The sequence below is a fragment of the Anas acuta genome, chromosome 3 (genome assembly GCF_963932015.1).
Source record: "Anas acuta chromosome 3, bAnaAcu1.1, whole genome shotgun sequence".
Taxonomy (NCBI): domain Eukaryota; kingdom Metazoa; phylum Chordata; class Aves; order Anseriformes; family Anatidae; genus Anas; species Anas acuta.
The window spans coordinates 28246339-28262348 of record NC_088981.1 but is presented as its reverse complement, the minus strand read 5'-3'; the positions used below and the strand labels follow the sequence as shown (position 1 = coordinate 28262348).

Genomic DNA, 16010 nt, shown 5'->3' with positions numbered 1-16010 from the left:
ATTTCAAAATGTTGAGTAATAAAACAAACCTGTAAGGAGCCCAAACACCTGCACTATGACAGCGAGAGCAAATTTACACTATGAGTAGTAATTACTCCCAGCCAGGGGCAGTACATAGTCTGCGTAAATGCTTTTCTGCTCATAAGACATCATATTAGGAATGGGATATCTTCAAAATTATTGATGATGCCAGGGGGCACAACCACAGAAAAAAACCCTCTATTTCTGGATCCAGCCATCTACCACAAAAGCCTCAATTACTAGGTAAAAAAGCAAATTACATGTCAGTTTTTACCCCCCCCAATTCTTGCTGGGAAAATCTTGGAAAAAAAATCCAAGCTCAACCAAAACATTCAGATTAGAGGCAAAGAACCAGCAAATAATAAATAGCCATAATTTAAAGTCGGACTTAGGATATTTTTAGGATGAACTGATTTTTGAACGTGAAGGTGGCAACACTGCCTTTATTCCTCTCAACCATCTTTTGCACTGCAGCACTTGGACTCACAGCACAGTGCTTTTTAAGGCATTGTCTTTTCCTGCTTTAAAGCTTATTATTTACTTTCATAGCAATTACATATACGCTCTAAAATATTTTCTGCTATCACAACGAGTATCATTGCATGTAATTTTAATGACTCATCCTGCAGACAGACTCTGCTGCACATCCTCGTACAGCTACCCTCAGCAAACACGCTACCCCTGGTACTGAGCGCAATAACTGCAGTCAACCAAACATGCAGAAAAATAGTTCAGCCGGGTGTGTGTTCTTTACTTCAATTAAACTCACACAGTTGGATGCCTACTGTTGCCAAAACAGTAATATAATTTATACATTATAGTCCAAACAGTAAAACTACACTAAAAGTCATTTAACAATATTTATAACACCATAAAATACAGTGTTAAAATATATGAACTGCAATATGTACCAAAATTATAAAATTTGTTTCTCATCATCAGTGATTAAAACCAGGATCATTGCTCTAGCTTCAATACTCACAACCCTGGTGACAGATTAGAATTCAAATCTTAATGATCAATTTACAATTAACAAGATAGAAGTGAAACAAATTAAACCAACCATTATATATAACGAGACCCAATGGACTCCCATTGTTCCCCTTAATTACAAAACGCAAATCACAAATACACAGTGGGCAGTGTTAAGCATTAATCCACAACCTAGAAACTCAGATAGTGACAATCAGAGAAAAAAAAAAAAAAAGAACAAAATAACGGAGAAGAAATCAACAAAGGACTGTATTTTTAAACATGCCTAAGCATACAAAAACCTTCCCAGACACTATCTTCTTTCTGCACAGCTTGAGGGGTTTATAATTCAACTGACACTGTCTTTCTGAAGTTTTTCTAATCCTATGTAGGGGCTAGCTCACAAAAAAATGGCTCCAGCTTACATATAAACAAGAAAACTTCAGTTTCGATTTACCAGAAAACCTATATTTAATATAAAAACATACACACAATACAGAGGTGTCCACCTTAAGCACTTCTCACAAATAAATTTCAAATGTCTCTCATTACAGATGGACCCTTTATTTCCTATCAAGAAACAAAACAAATAAATAAACTGACTCATGCACCTCGTTTTAAAGAGGCTTGATCTGCTTTTAATAATGTACACAAGAACTAAGTTATAAAATCTTTCTAAAATGATCCTTTTTTTCAGAGAACAAAAGGTATAACTTTCTATGTCAGAACTGCATTTTACACTATCACTGGTGATGATGAGTGTGAGGACTGCCTTTTGGAAAGGCACTACAAAAAGATAAAGAAGGATCATGCATTTAAAACCTAGCTGAAGTCATTTTCTGCAACTGATCTTCTGATCACATCATTTTTGAAGCCATCTATTAAGTTACCATTTTACACCATCTCCAGTTCTACCTTTCTGATCTCATTTTCATATGCTTTCCTAGTTTTGTCCTTATGTATCTGTCCATTCTTGTTACTGTCTGCAGCAGCACCCACTCCAGCGCAGGCAATCTCAAGCTATTTTTGGGCAACTTCTCAAAACTGCTTTCATACATTCTTCCATATTCCCTGTGCAAAGTATACCACTTTGTGGGGATCCAAGAGGGCTTCTTTTCCCCCTTCCAGGTTCTTGACATAGTCAGCTAATGCTGCTAGGTGGAGAAACACTTGGCAATCTCTGGTATTTATTTTCAGAGAATAATGTGTTTTCACAGTATGTTTTCTGTCTTTCCTTCATCCTTTTACAGTTACTAGTCTGTGACTGTGAGCTCTAGCAACAAAGTCTGTGTGCATTTTTATTGCTGGAATAATAATATGATTTGAATCTATTTAGATTTTGTATTACTTTGGCAGAGGAGCTCTGCTTTTTCAGAAGAAAAAATTCAGTTTGCTTCTCTCTTGAATACCCACCACAGCATTTGCAGGGGAAGGTCACTCACATTTCTTCAAGTTTCTAATTTCTTCCTCAAATACTCGGGGTGGGATTCATCTCCCAACTTTATTCACTTAACAGTTAGTCAACACTTTTTATTCAGTGAAAAGCAGGACGGATAGTGGAGGCAGTACCTGTAGGAAGCATCATATATATATATGTCTACCCTGCCATCTACTTGTATCATTCCCTTTTGACCATTCCCAAAAACAGGATACTGGGATAAATAAGCTCTGTCCCTGAGTGAGTGTTGACCCTGTTATATTACCTCTACAGGATGATTGAATCCATGCATCAGAAGAAAAAGCTTATCTTGAAAACCAATTACTTTTGCTGAGTGTTGTCTTACTTCACATAAGTCATGTCAGATGAATACTACTTTAATTAACAAATTCATTTTGCATGAAACTTACACAAGTTGCAGAATACCAACTCACCATTTCAGCCCTGTTTAGTACTCTAAATATAAACCTTGCAGAAAGTTTCTACAAAAAGACTATTTTCACACTTAAAAAATCCTATTACTTACTAGTGAAGAATAAAAGGGCTTGATCTACAGAATTTGTATTTTTTTTTAAATAGTTGTGTGCTATAGAACTTAATTTTCAAAGATATACCTTAATATGTTTGCATTTATTGAAACCAGTTATTGCTTCTAGTTTTTAATTCTACTCCAGAATTTTCAATGGCTTTGTATTTAGACCTGCTATTGATTTTAATGAGCACCACATAACAAGTGGCAGCAGAATCAGAGCTTCAATGACAAGCAATTTTGACAACAATTTTTTCAGAGATAATTATTCAGTGTGTAGTATTATGAATGAAGCTTTAAGTAAATAATTTAACCAACATACTACAGATTGGAGAATTTAAAATATTTAGTATTTTAAATATAATTTCAGATAAACTAGAATTGTAGCTCCATTAACAATTTTCAAATTTTCACATTGAGAGTCAGAACATCAGAAAAAATGCAGTACTCAATTTTTACATTGGAATCATCTAGGAAATTTGAATTAATAGCCAGAAACATTGCATGAAAAGTAGAAAAGTAGAACTATCCTGGAAAAATGCATCCACGTTATTTAAATGTCATGTATTATATTGAGAAAATATTTAATACCTGGGACAACATGAGTAGTAGCAAATATTAAAGTACAAATATAAAATAAGGAAGCATATCCTAATAATAAAGGGGACAGGATAAGAAAATATACTAACCTGTATTTTTCTGATATTTGTTCCAACTTTCTTGCCAACAAAAAACATTCTTCCTTTAATTTTGTTATGAATGTATTCTGGGAGGTCAGCAATGAGTCCAGTTCATTTACTAGAAATTATAAAATTATAAAACTAGAAAAATATTTTGAAACTGTATAAATTTATAGAGAATTTAGGAACTATTTAATATATTCTTAATTTCTTTTGTCTAGATCCCACTGTTGTTGGTATGTTTTTTTAAGCTTCAACTGTCTGGACATGGAATTTTAACATTGTCATTCATCAGATAAAGGCTGTATGTCAGAATAAGCTAAAGCTAAAGTGTTAAAGTGAGGTGACCATTGAATAAGGTCTTGTGTGAGAAGAACCACCATGAAGACTATGCATCTAATCTGGTGGTTTTGCTTTTTAGCTGGAAGTTTACTGATATTTCTGGAAGGAATAAAATTAGCAATCCATGCCTTAGCAGCCTTTTGCTTACTCAACTGGTGCAGAGGACACACTTGCAATCCAGACGCTCACACTGTAGACTCATTTCATTTTGTCATTTAAGAAAGCAGTTATTTTATTTACTGTGTCCTGTGCTTACTGTAATTTATTTCGGTCTTTAACAATGAGATAGACTTACTGTCCAGTGAGAGTTGTAGTGAAACAATTTTATAAATTCATTTTCAGTTACTGTTAGCTTGTGCTGTACCAAAATTCACTACGAAAAAATTAAAGACCTTTATTCTTCCAAAAGGAAGATATTGCAAAATTATATTTCTTGATTCCCGCTTTTAAAATCATTCAGAGAAAGACAGACCACTGTTACCCAAATTTCCTATATGCATGGAAGATCATAATACACAAGGGTTTCTTTATGTACATAACAAATGACTTTTATTTTCAACTCCTAATCCTATTACAAATATATAAAAACATACTCAAACTTAATGTTGTTTCATTTTTGTGTACTGGGACAATTTATGCACAAGGAGGGCAAATTACACATCTCTTGTGCAAAATTACACTTGGTCATATGCAGATGTGCTGGCTAGAGCAGTGAAATATGATTGAGTGCTTCTTCTCTTCTCCTACTGTGTAGATAGTAGCCATAACGTAGCAGTTTACATTCCCTGAACACAAGATAAGGTCCTTGTGTACTGTGATAATGTTGCTAAAAAGCAAAAAAATCGATGGAAGATGTAAATGTGCCTGCTACCTCAGGCATTAGCTTGCACTGCTTAGTAGTAATATAAGCAACATCATTTTTCTGAAGGCACTAGATGACTGGTGGATAATAATGCTATTTCATTAAACATATGAATATACCATGTTCCATTAAAGCTGAAGCTCCTCCTCCTTTCCATGCTCAGAGGTTAGAGATTTCCTCCCTAAAAATTATTTTTTGTTTATAAAATGAATTTTATTAATTTTATTGGCATAGTATTTCACAACAACAAAAGGCTTTTTTTTGGTTTGTAAAACCCATTTTACTCCCAGATTAAAGGTTAGAAGTCATTGATCAGCTAAATCAGTGCAGTGGAGTCTCCTATTATGACAAGCTGAAGTATGCAAGGGATTAAATATCTTTCTTCTAGATTAGGGGTGTGGGGGGGGACACATACTAATGCTGAAAATGTTTGAGGCTGCAAAGATTAAATAAAGGAACATATCAATTTGGAGCCAGTGAATTACATCCAGCTGCGACAGTGAATTAAGAACCGATTAATGGCTAAAGCTTTTCTCCAGTTTGGATGCCGAAGCAAACTCATTAAGCTTTTAGAGTAGCTATAATGTGTGTACTGTGGGAACTGTTCAATGCTATTCAGGAGACTTTAACTGTAAGCTCAGAGCATTTCCCGCAGAGCTTCTGATGCTATTTTCTTTATATAACATGTGTGCCTGAAAATCCAGCCAAAAACAAGCCCTTTGTTTTTCTACTTTGTTGTGGTCTCTCTCAGCTTTACGTTTCTTGAACACAGGTAAATAAACTCATAATCCAGATGGTGCAACAGATGTGAGAGCAGCACTCTGAAATCAACAGACAGTGGGCAATACTTTCCATTTTCTCTTTTAAACGCTAACTAATATGTAATTCGGAATCTCCGGTGTAGTTAGCATCTGCTCCCTTCGGCCAGCCAAAGGTTACAGGTGTTCCTGATGTCATTTCACAGTAAGGCGTGGGCCTGGCTTGTGAGTGAGTGCCCAGGCTCTAATCTTTCCCTACCACCTACCAGTTTTCTCATGCTGGGCCTCCATTTGCTGCATCTTCTGTGTCAGCTCCTGCTCTCTTTGCTGGGCCTGAAGGGCTTGGGCCTTTGCTTCATTGCTAATGCTGTGCTGAATGCTCTCTTTCTCCAGTCTATAAAAAACAAAGAAAAATAAAAATCATGTATTGAAGATGCTAAATAAAAAAGGTAAAGTAGAATATTCAATTAATAAAAACAAAGAAGAAAATCTGGCCAAGATTTCACACGAAGCATTCCTCTCCCATGGCAGGTTATACAAACTGACCTTTTTCTTACAATGTCAAACATTCTCTAGTGATTAGTAGAAAATTGATTAAAAAAAAAAAAAAAAAAAAAGGATTCATTTCCTAAGCAAAAATTAGCCCTTACGACTAAAATATCATTTTATCTTTTAAAATTTTAAACACAACTTCTTTTGTGTAAGGAAGTTCCCCAGCATACAGTTTGCACTCAACAGATTATTTGCATTTTCTTTTAAATGTTATCTATTTAATACTGCAATGAAACTTAGGGACCTGACCCCGAGATGGACTGGTTCCCAGTGAACCAGCAGGAGACAAGTCAATAGGAGCGATTGCCACAGTGCTCATAATTCAGCTACTTTCAAAGCCTAATGAGTTTTTTTTAAGCAACCAAGCAAGTTTTAACTATTAATTTATGCAAATAGGAGATGAATGCATCCATAACAATACAGAAGCCTGTTTGCACCACGCAGGCCCAGCCCGTTGTGGCCCTGCTCACTGGGGGGTTGTACAGGAGGGTCTGAAGCCCAGTACTATTATTGAAGTACGCAGGCAAGAGAGCAATTTACTTGACCAGATATGCAAGATGGGGCAATCTACTCCCGAGGCAAAACAAATGCTAGACTACCACACTCCATTGAAGCATTTTATTTAATGCAAGCCAAGCAAAAACAGCATGGAAAATAAGAAACAAAAAGATATATGCATATAAATTAGAAAAGATCCTCAACTGCAAATTCATATCTAGACTTTCCCAAAGGTCGTAAATATTTATCTGGTGCACATTTGGACCTAGAGTCAGAATTTCTGTGAGTTCACACATACGAGAACTGATTTCTAGATTTCAATGGACATAAATATGTACACACTTTTCTCCTGAAACTACATTTAATAGCTTAGGATAGGTTTCAATAGTCTTATAAATGTGTGATAATTCCCACTTCAGGTAACTACAAAACAGAACACGGGCATAGATCATATAAGGATAAAGCCACATCTCATGTGGTTGCTGCACTTAACCTTTGGATCAGTGCCTAATAACCCATCCGAGATATTGCAATATCTCAGCATGACATACACTATGTTAAATCTTCTCTCTTAAATTTACCCCAAAGCAATACAAATGGTGGGTCACATTACACTAATTCCTGGTCCTGATGTTGCAAGCCCTACCTGAGGCAAAAACTCCCTTTGAAATCACAGGCAGTTTTTTTCTGAGGTGGGACTGAGACTGATATGACATAGAAAATACTTAAATAACAAGAATATTATAGCTTTCAGGAAACAAAGCACATTTTAAGGAAATTTCAAACATCGTGCTACACCTTATCACATCATTCTCAGAACTGCTTCGTAACTATATTGGGGCTATCCTAAGGAGTGATGCTTACATCACTTCCTAAGTATAAGATCCAAATCTGGAAAACATTATTATGAAAAATAGTTCCATATTTGCTGGAAAGGTCTATCTAACCCCTTCCCCCGCTTGCAAACCTCCTTTGCCTTCAGACAGTTGTCACGAGCACTGGACTGCTCAAAAAAAATGCACCAACACCTAACACGTCCCCCAGACACTTCCAGCTAAATAAAGTGGCATTTGCACAATATTTTGTTTAATTAATATTTTGTTTGTCTTTGTGTGAGATGGCTGTGGGCAGTTATCTGGCACACAGCTGGTTGGCTAGCCTTCTGCTAGAGGTAGCCTTCAGCATGTACCAAGCTGCACAGCTCAAGCTACCAAGGTAAACCCGTACAGATCCATTTCTCATTGCTGGGAACACTCCTGTCTAACAAGAACACATTAATAGAAGAGAGCAAAATAAATGGAGAACCTGATGTCACCTGAAAACACCTTCTTGCTTAGGGGACCCAACCAAAAGAGCCACTCATCTGTGGTACCTGCTGGGTAGAGTGAATGAACAGGAGCTCAGAAATGGTGGCGAGTTCCTTTTGTCTGAAGTGTATCAGGGGTGGGTGAAAATAGGAGATTTTACGTAATGGATAAAAGCTTGACTATAAGACTAGGAAGACAGTAAATCTTCAGGCAGAATGGTAGCTGACTAGTCTCAGCCTTAGCACCTGGAAAATTTGTGGATTGAGACATACCCAGTGCCATATAAAGAGCAGGACCCAAGGTGTCTAGAGCTGCTGAGGAACGAAATGTCTGCTGGAGCCAAAGCTGTCTAAACTGAGTGGTGAATCACCCACACATTGATTTGACACCTTCCTTGTCCCCTAAGTTCAATCTCTCTGCCCTCCTACAGAAAATTTCCCCGATATATTTTACACATACAGAGAAAAAAAAGCATGCATAAAGCACACAGAAGAAGGCCCAAGAAATTTCAGAACTATTAGTAGGACTCCTGATACAACCAGAAAACACTGCAAGAGGTTTAGAAGATTTGAGAGTGGCTATTTACTTACAATTACTCTGAATTGTGAAAGAAAATGAGCTTAATTTAAGAAAAAGCAGAGCTATCAAGTGTAGACACACAGGAAACAGTTTTCGATGACACAGGTAAGATCAGCATCAGAAACATGAGCTCAAGATTCACCAGACCTTTTTAAAACACCAGCTATGGCTATCAGTGACAAGGATCTGAAGCAGTTCTGCTCTACTGGTCTGTTCTCCAACAGAATGCAAACACACAGGCAAAATTGGAGGCAGCAGCAAAAAATCAAGTTCTTTAACACAATACCCATTCTGAAATACCGAGTAAATGCCTATCTGATAATTAATTCTGGATTTGGCCATAACGTTGTTCAATTTTACTAAAGCGGGAGCATTGAACTCAAGGTGACTTTCATTTTTGTGCCATGACATCAGAAGCAACCAAAGACTCACTTGCATGGAAGCAAACAAACTCTCCTTGAGCTCTACTCTGAAGTAGAAATTTTCCATGATTTTAATTCAGAACACCCATTCCTCTGAACCTGACTTATTGTTGTCAAGAGCAGCCTACTGGGTTAACTTGTTCACATATCTCAATGAACAGCATAGTGGTTTGCAGTGTCTGAAAGTTCTGCTTTCCAAATAATTGTTGTCAACACTAAAGCCAAAATAAAGTGTAGTTTATTGCACATGAAGGAGACAAACACTCCTTGCTGAAAACAAAGTGAAAATTCACCTTGACCTCAAAGGTGACATGAAAAGTACACTGGCTGAATTTGAGCCACCAGATTTAATAAAAACAAACAAAAACCTTCCCCACCACTAGCAAATGAAAACTGGATTACAGATCCATTTTCAATAGAAAACTAATTCTCTCTGAGAAGTGGCTCTCAGTAAAGGAAAAAAAGGAAGAATTTATAAAAGTGTGAAGTTACAGTCAGATTTCATAAAAATAGTTTTTTGGCTGCAAAAGGACAAAATTAAGACTGATATAACTTTGAATTTTACAATGCAGTTCAGCAGTAGGTAATTCTGCAAGACTTTTTGCTCTGGCAAGAGTTCAAATGCAAAACAAAAAGCCACAAGATAAACCTCAGTGTAGAATTAGGCCTCTGACTGGAAGTTGCCAGCAAGCCTTCTCACAAACAGCTATGCTGTGAAGCAACCATGCTTCCTATATCGACTATTTGATTTTTCCATGAGATCAACATGTGACATTTTGTAAAAAGCTAATGGATCCATTAGGAAGGACCATGAACTTAATTGAACAAATTAAAAAACTTGAGCAATTATGTCAGTTCAGCAGCCCACCAGAGTTTATCATAACCTTATTTCTGCCATCTTCGTTTCTTGTTAATTATAGTTAAAAATGTAATTATAAAATACTGTGGGGTTTTATGTATACTTACTTTACACTCTTCTAGAGGAAGTGAGCTTCTCCCAACATTTTTTGCAAATAAATGTGTAGCATAAGCTGCTATATATACCAAATGGAAAATCAGTTTTGAGGAGGTACCTACTCACTTAATTCCCATTATCTTTCTAAAAATCTGGCTTACAAGCACTCGAATCAATTTTCACTTTTCACTTTTCATTTTTTCAACATTCACTTTTGAAAACAGGACTTGAAAGCCTATGTGTGTTAACAACTTCAAGGACTTCGGCCAATAGCTTTGGGTAGAAAGACTCAGCAATTCTGTATGCAGTCTACTTTGCAAGCCTTCCACACTACAGGTCTAATGCACTGTTCATTACAAGCAGCACCTGAACTTTCTTATAGGTTGTTCATGTTATTATTTCAGCTACAGGTGTCAAGGGAAGAATAGAAATCAGAGCATAATCTTGCTCTTCTCTCAAGCAACATAGCAACACTTATAGTAAAAAAAAAAAGGGGGATGGGGTGGGGAATAAAGAACAAGATGTTGCAATAATCCTTTTCTGTAAAGCAAAACATTAGAAAAACACTTGCAGTCTCCTACTGTACTATCAGAAAGCATTGAAATACCATGCTGATAAAGGTCATAAAAGAATGTATATAGAATAAGATCATACTTTGGATCAGAACACTTCACAAATTTCTTCCCTCTGTCCTCCATATGTATCTTCATTACTGTGTCATATGCCAAAGGATAAGGTGTTTTTTTTCTAGTGAGTAGACAAGGCTTAAAGGCTGGTTTTCAAACATGAAAAAGAAATCTTAAGGTAACTAGAAGTCATTCTTCCCTGGAATGGTCCTAAATCATTTTTTTATTAATGTAAAACTTTTAAAACTGCTTTCAGACCTGCCTTTTAATTTAACATCACTGTGGTATAATATTCAGTTATTTTTAATGGAGAACATGTTTACACATTTATGCTATCTGAAGTTTTAGTATTTCAGATACTTAGATAAGGAAATACAACACTGAGATCCCAAATTCTGCTGATAAAGAAGTAAATGTTGGCTTCAAGTGTAGCCATGATTCAAAATTATTAATTTCCACATCTTACAACTTAACAGAGCTCTACGATCATGTACCTTCTCTGTATGTTAGGATAAAGTCAATAGTAAGACTTGGGGCCAGAAGATTTCTCTCTCTTAAGTCACGCTTCTGGGAACCTTTTACTTAGTGTTGGTTGGTTCATCTTTTATAAAGCTTACATATTTTCATCTAACCAATCCTTGTTAATAAATAGGATTGCTGTGGCTGAGGACATAGCTGGACAGTGCTTCATGGTTTCCTCTTACCACTGTAGACTTTTTTTTTAGTACCTGTTTTTTTTGTAGTAAAAGTACTGATATTTTTCCATACCTGTGCAAAACCACTACAGCATGCTTGGGCTGGCTAGATTTTATGGCACTCGGTGCTTTTACAGGACTGAAGGAGAGGAATGAAATGAATGTTCTGATGTTCAAAAAGAAATGAAAAAAAGATGTACTCATGCATACAAGTGCAAGAATTATGTAGAAATATCTTGTAAAAACATAATGATCAGAGGTCACTTCTTTAAACCTCTCCAAGGAGCTGATAAAGTGCCCTTCCTGTATCCTATTGTGGGAATTATCCACTGAGTTGCTCTTTATGTCTGTTTCCAAGAGTTGACCGGATGCTGATTCTGGAGCTGGCTGCCAGGTCTTCTCAGAAACCTGGAAAGCTCAGGTTTCTGGAAGCTGCCCCAGCCAGCACACTGTGTTTGGTGAACTTCGGTACAAGCTACATTTGTATGGTCAAATTCTGTAGAGACCTGATTATTACTCTAATTGGTAGAACTGGAGGTTTGCATCATTTTTAAGAATTCACATGGTCCAATTTGAATTGAAGTTCTTCACATAACCATGTGAAGAAGCTACTGAAAATAATAAAATCTTATGCAAAGGTGCAAGCGTGGTATGAAATTAAACCTTCAAATTGACTCAAAAATTACACATGGATCTGGAAGACTAGAATATTCTACAGCTATAACTTTAAAGTAAAAATACCTTTGAAGTAGGTTAATGGAACAAACATGAACAAAACTTTTTACTACCCTACCTTAAATAAGTGATTGGAAAAGACAGATCTCCCAGGGTACTACTACTTCACAAAAACACCTCAAACACAAGGATCATTTTTGGGGGAGAAAACAAGACAAGATTTTACATTTTAAACTTCCACATTTTAAACTTTTGTCAAGAAACTAAGTACAAACATTTGACAAAATCATCACAACTATTTTCTCCACAATACAAATAATAAATAAGGTTACACAACTGTATCCCCGTTCCCAGAATCCAAACGATGTCAACCTCATTATAAGACATTCTGCTTTTTTCTGAGAATTTCAATTTTGTTGAGTTGGAAAGTTAGTGCATATGACTTTCTTGTTCCCACTGAAACTTTTTTCCCTGCTTTCTCTATTTAAAATGTAGTTGCACAATTGAAAACAGCTTATAACTTTTATATATGTTTGCACTTTATGCAGTATGTAGTATTGAGATCTATGGACAAAATAAAACAAAGTCTAGACTTTTGCTTTGACCTTTAAACCCTGCCAGAGGCATCAGAAGATAATATTTTTTAATGGCTCTGCATGAAGACGATTCCTACTCTACTTCTAAATTACTCACTGTACTTGAAAGCTACCTCAAAATTACCACTAACTGTAGATACTGATGGGCATGTGAAAGATAAAAGTTGTAAGGGCACACAAACTGAGAAACACAGAGTGTTACTCCTATGCAAGTTCATACAGTATGAAGAAGCTTGAGTATAGCTAACTTCAGTATATGCATTACTGGTGGTATATCTACTGCTATGTAGCAGATCTATTACAATGAAAGGATTGGATTTCTTACTCACTTTAAATCCAGCATAAAAAGAATTTGCAAATGACTAGCTTATAACACTATTCTATTCCTTTGGTGTCTTGCCTTCAATGTGGACTACAACTACTTTTCAGTCTAGATGGTCTTCTGTATGCCAAGCCACAGCTAAACTTTATCATTAACTGCCCTCTATTTCATTGTTAGAGAAGGAAAAAACTGTCTCTAACAGTAGTACCGTGTTAGGTCAAATATACTGACTTAAGACCAAAATGTTGTTTTTCTGGTGCATCTATAAGCCTTGTCTGCCAGATATGTACATTGCATGTAAACACCCATCCTGCAATGGTTATTAACATCAGATTGTGAACTATTTGGCTGATAAAAACAGATAGAAACACACAATTAAATACAGAAGTTGCATGGGAAGATGCATCATGAGAAGTGGTTTCTGCGAAGTCAGTACCCAACCCTTACCACTTCACAGTACTATGCTCCTTTCTATAGAATATTCTTTCCCCCTTCACTCTTTGCCCTTTTCTACAGAATCCTCTTTCCACCTTTGCTCTTTGTCCTTCAAGCCACTTTCACAAATGGCTAAATGTTGAAATGCTTGCTTACCATATAATATTTTTACACACATTTACTTTGCACACATAGCTATGAAAATTATTTTCACTATATTTAAAATAAAGGAGTAATTTGCTTGACTTATGGTGATTCCTGATTTTGGTACCAGCAGTCTTTTATGATGCAGTTTCATAACAGGTTTAAGCCAGTCTAAGGTGATGTTGCCAGTTTAAGGTCTCTCTTTTTATCCTCTAATAATTAGCATTCACACAACTTATCCTGCAGGAGCATATGATGCTTTTTCAATTTGAAAAAGAACCCCGTGATCATAAGGGTGCCTGTCTTCCAGTGCCAGCACATGTAAGGGCCTAGAGATATGTGGCCAGGCAGAGCCACATGTCACAACTCTAGGGAATCTGAGTCTATGCTTCAGTAGCAGCAGACTCAGACCACCACAGAACAATTGTGAATCTGTACTCCAAGTCTCAGCTTGCTAACATGATATAGTAAATTCAGTCTTCAAGCTCCTTCTATTGAATCAGAAAATGATGTAGCTAAATGATGCAGAGATCTGATCTATTATGAACTCACTCTGCCAATTTCAATTTTTTCAAAAATTATTTGGGTACGTTAATTTTGTACCAGCCAGTTTTATGCTGAATCAGGTATCATCTGTCCTACTGGAGCAAGCATCAAGTCAGCATAGACACTGCATTGCATGCTCTGCCTAATTGAAAAGAAAAGTGACTGTGTGCCCACACCTGATCCACATCAGATCAGCACAGCTGAATGATCCAGTAGATCACAGATGTGCTCTGAATGCCTGCTGAACAGCCACCTCAAATTTTTCAGACATTCTGTTTGGGCAGACATACAACTTCCAGTTTACGCTACCACGCTAGCCGCAGGTCTGAGGCGCTGAAGTTGTTAACTCTTCCAAACTACTGCTGAAGTTGAGAACTTAGGAAAAGTATTCTCTGCCTCCAAAGGACCAAGCTTCCCATGAACAGCCTGGGAAGAAGAACAACTTCACACAACAAATCATTCCTCAGGAAGACAATCTGAAAGAGAATATTTGATTTTGAGGGTATTTGATCTAGGGAAAGTTTGACATCTCCCCCAACCTACATCAAGATACCACATGTTATAGCAAACGGACAAAGTTGTGACCAAAAAGCAAGACCAATCGAGTACTGTGCTAACATTACATTGTTAATTTGCTTAGATTTTACAGAAACATCCTAATAAAAGACTTGTTTACCTACCCGCATATCACAGGAGCTAGATATGAACAGGTGAGTCAAAAAATAAAATTCTAGCCTCGTGTATCCTTTATTGGTTCTTTACTTGTCTGCCTACCTACAGCATAATTTTGGTGTTACCTGATTGTAACATTATTTGTACATTAGTATTAGAAATAACGGACAAGCAGTATATTTATTAGCCAAGGGTGGTGGTTTTTTTTTTTGGTCAATTTATAAAGCTCCCTTCTTTATGCTGTCAAGATTAAGGAGAAACATGTTTCAATAGCAACTTTAAAACTAAACTCACAATTACTACCATTATGTTAAGCGCTAGATATCCCACTGTGCAGTTTTGCTTTGTGAATTTTTACCTTCTTCCATGCACACTTTTAGCCACTGATCGCACAGCCTTTCAGTGTTTTCTGCCTTTTCCTTTAAATAAACTGGCTCTGGCTCCTTCCATCTGGTTCCCCTTCCGTCAGCAACCCTGCACCTGTTCACACCTCCTCTCCTGTTGGATTCCACTGAACATTTCCTCCTCTGCCAGGGCTATTCTGGCACTCGCAACCTTTCTGTCATTCAATCCATCTGTCAGAAGTGAACTTTGTTTACCGCAAGCTTCTGCTTTCTTCTTCAAGAAGCAAAGCCCCTCAAGGTCATTGTCAAATGAACTGTCGGTGTGGATTTAAATCCACTTCTGCTAACCAGCAGAAGATGAAGTTCTTTACAGTTCTCTATTTGTGAAGATAGGTTTGGGGTGTAAGAGAAATAATACAGAAGTAAAATAAGAGACTTTAATCATTTAACTACAATAGCTAATATGTTCTAATTCACATACATATACCTCCTTGCAAAGACTGGCAGAATCTCTCAGGACTTGCAGAGAGATGCAAAGAAGTAGAAAAGGAAAAAATATGACAATAAAAATAACAAATGAAAGCTTTTGACTCACTTTAACACCATGCAACAAAGATATTGACTAAAAATGCAAAGATAAAATGGGAACAGCCAAGTAAGTTTACAGTAAAACCTAGATGTGGCCAACAGCATTCATTGTAAATTATTTTATCTGCGACAGTTTTTTTTTTTTCCCCAAACTTACCTACAGATGTTTAAAATGCAACACTCTTTAAGGAGAAAAAAAATCCAGAATATTTTTCCTGCTTTTAAGCCTTGTAAGCACACATATGCAACTCTTTGTTAAAATACTGCCTTACACATTGAGATGAATTGTAAAGATTCTTTGTCAGGGCTGAGACTAAATTCACATTGTTAACAGGATACATTATTTTTAGCAACTCCTGTGCCCCTATCTCTTTTCAGGAATAGATTCTGATAACCACAAACTCCTGAATTATTAACTAACCTCCTTGACAGTCTCATTCTTCTAAAACAAG

At 36.5% G+C, this 16010-nt stretch overlaps 1 protein-coding gene across 9 annotated transcripts in view; it reads right to left on the bottom strand.

Annotated features, from left to right (window-relative positions):
- The window catches only part of SDCCAG8 (SHH signaling and ciliogenesis regulator SDCCAG8), a 108669-nt gene that overhangs the window by 43194 nt on the left and 49465 nt on the right, over positions 1-16010 (bottom strand). For 6 of the 9 annotated variants that reach the window (XM_068676347.1, XM_068676345.1, XM_068676346.1 and 3 more), the window contains 2 exons: positions 5869-5996; positions 3650-3758 (listed from right to left, as the gene is read on the bottom strand). The exons of 1 other annotated variant lie outside the window; for it this stretch is intronic. In XM_068676347.1, coding sequence (XP_068532448.1) covers positions 3650-3758; positions 5869-5996 — 237 coding nt within the window. Of the gene's footprint in view, positions 1-3649; positions 3759-5868; positions 5997-16010 lie in introns of those variants that run through there. 2 more of the 9 variants (XM_068676352.1, XM_068676350.1) reach the window with 1 other exon arrangement.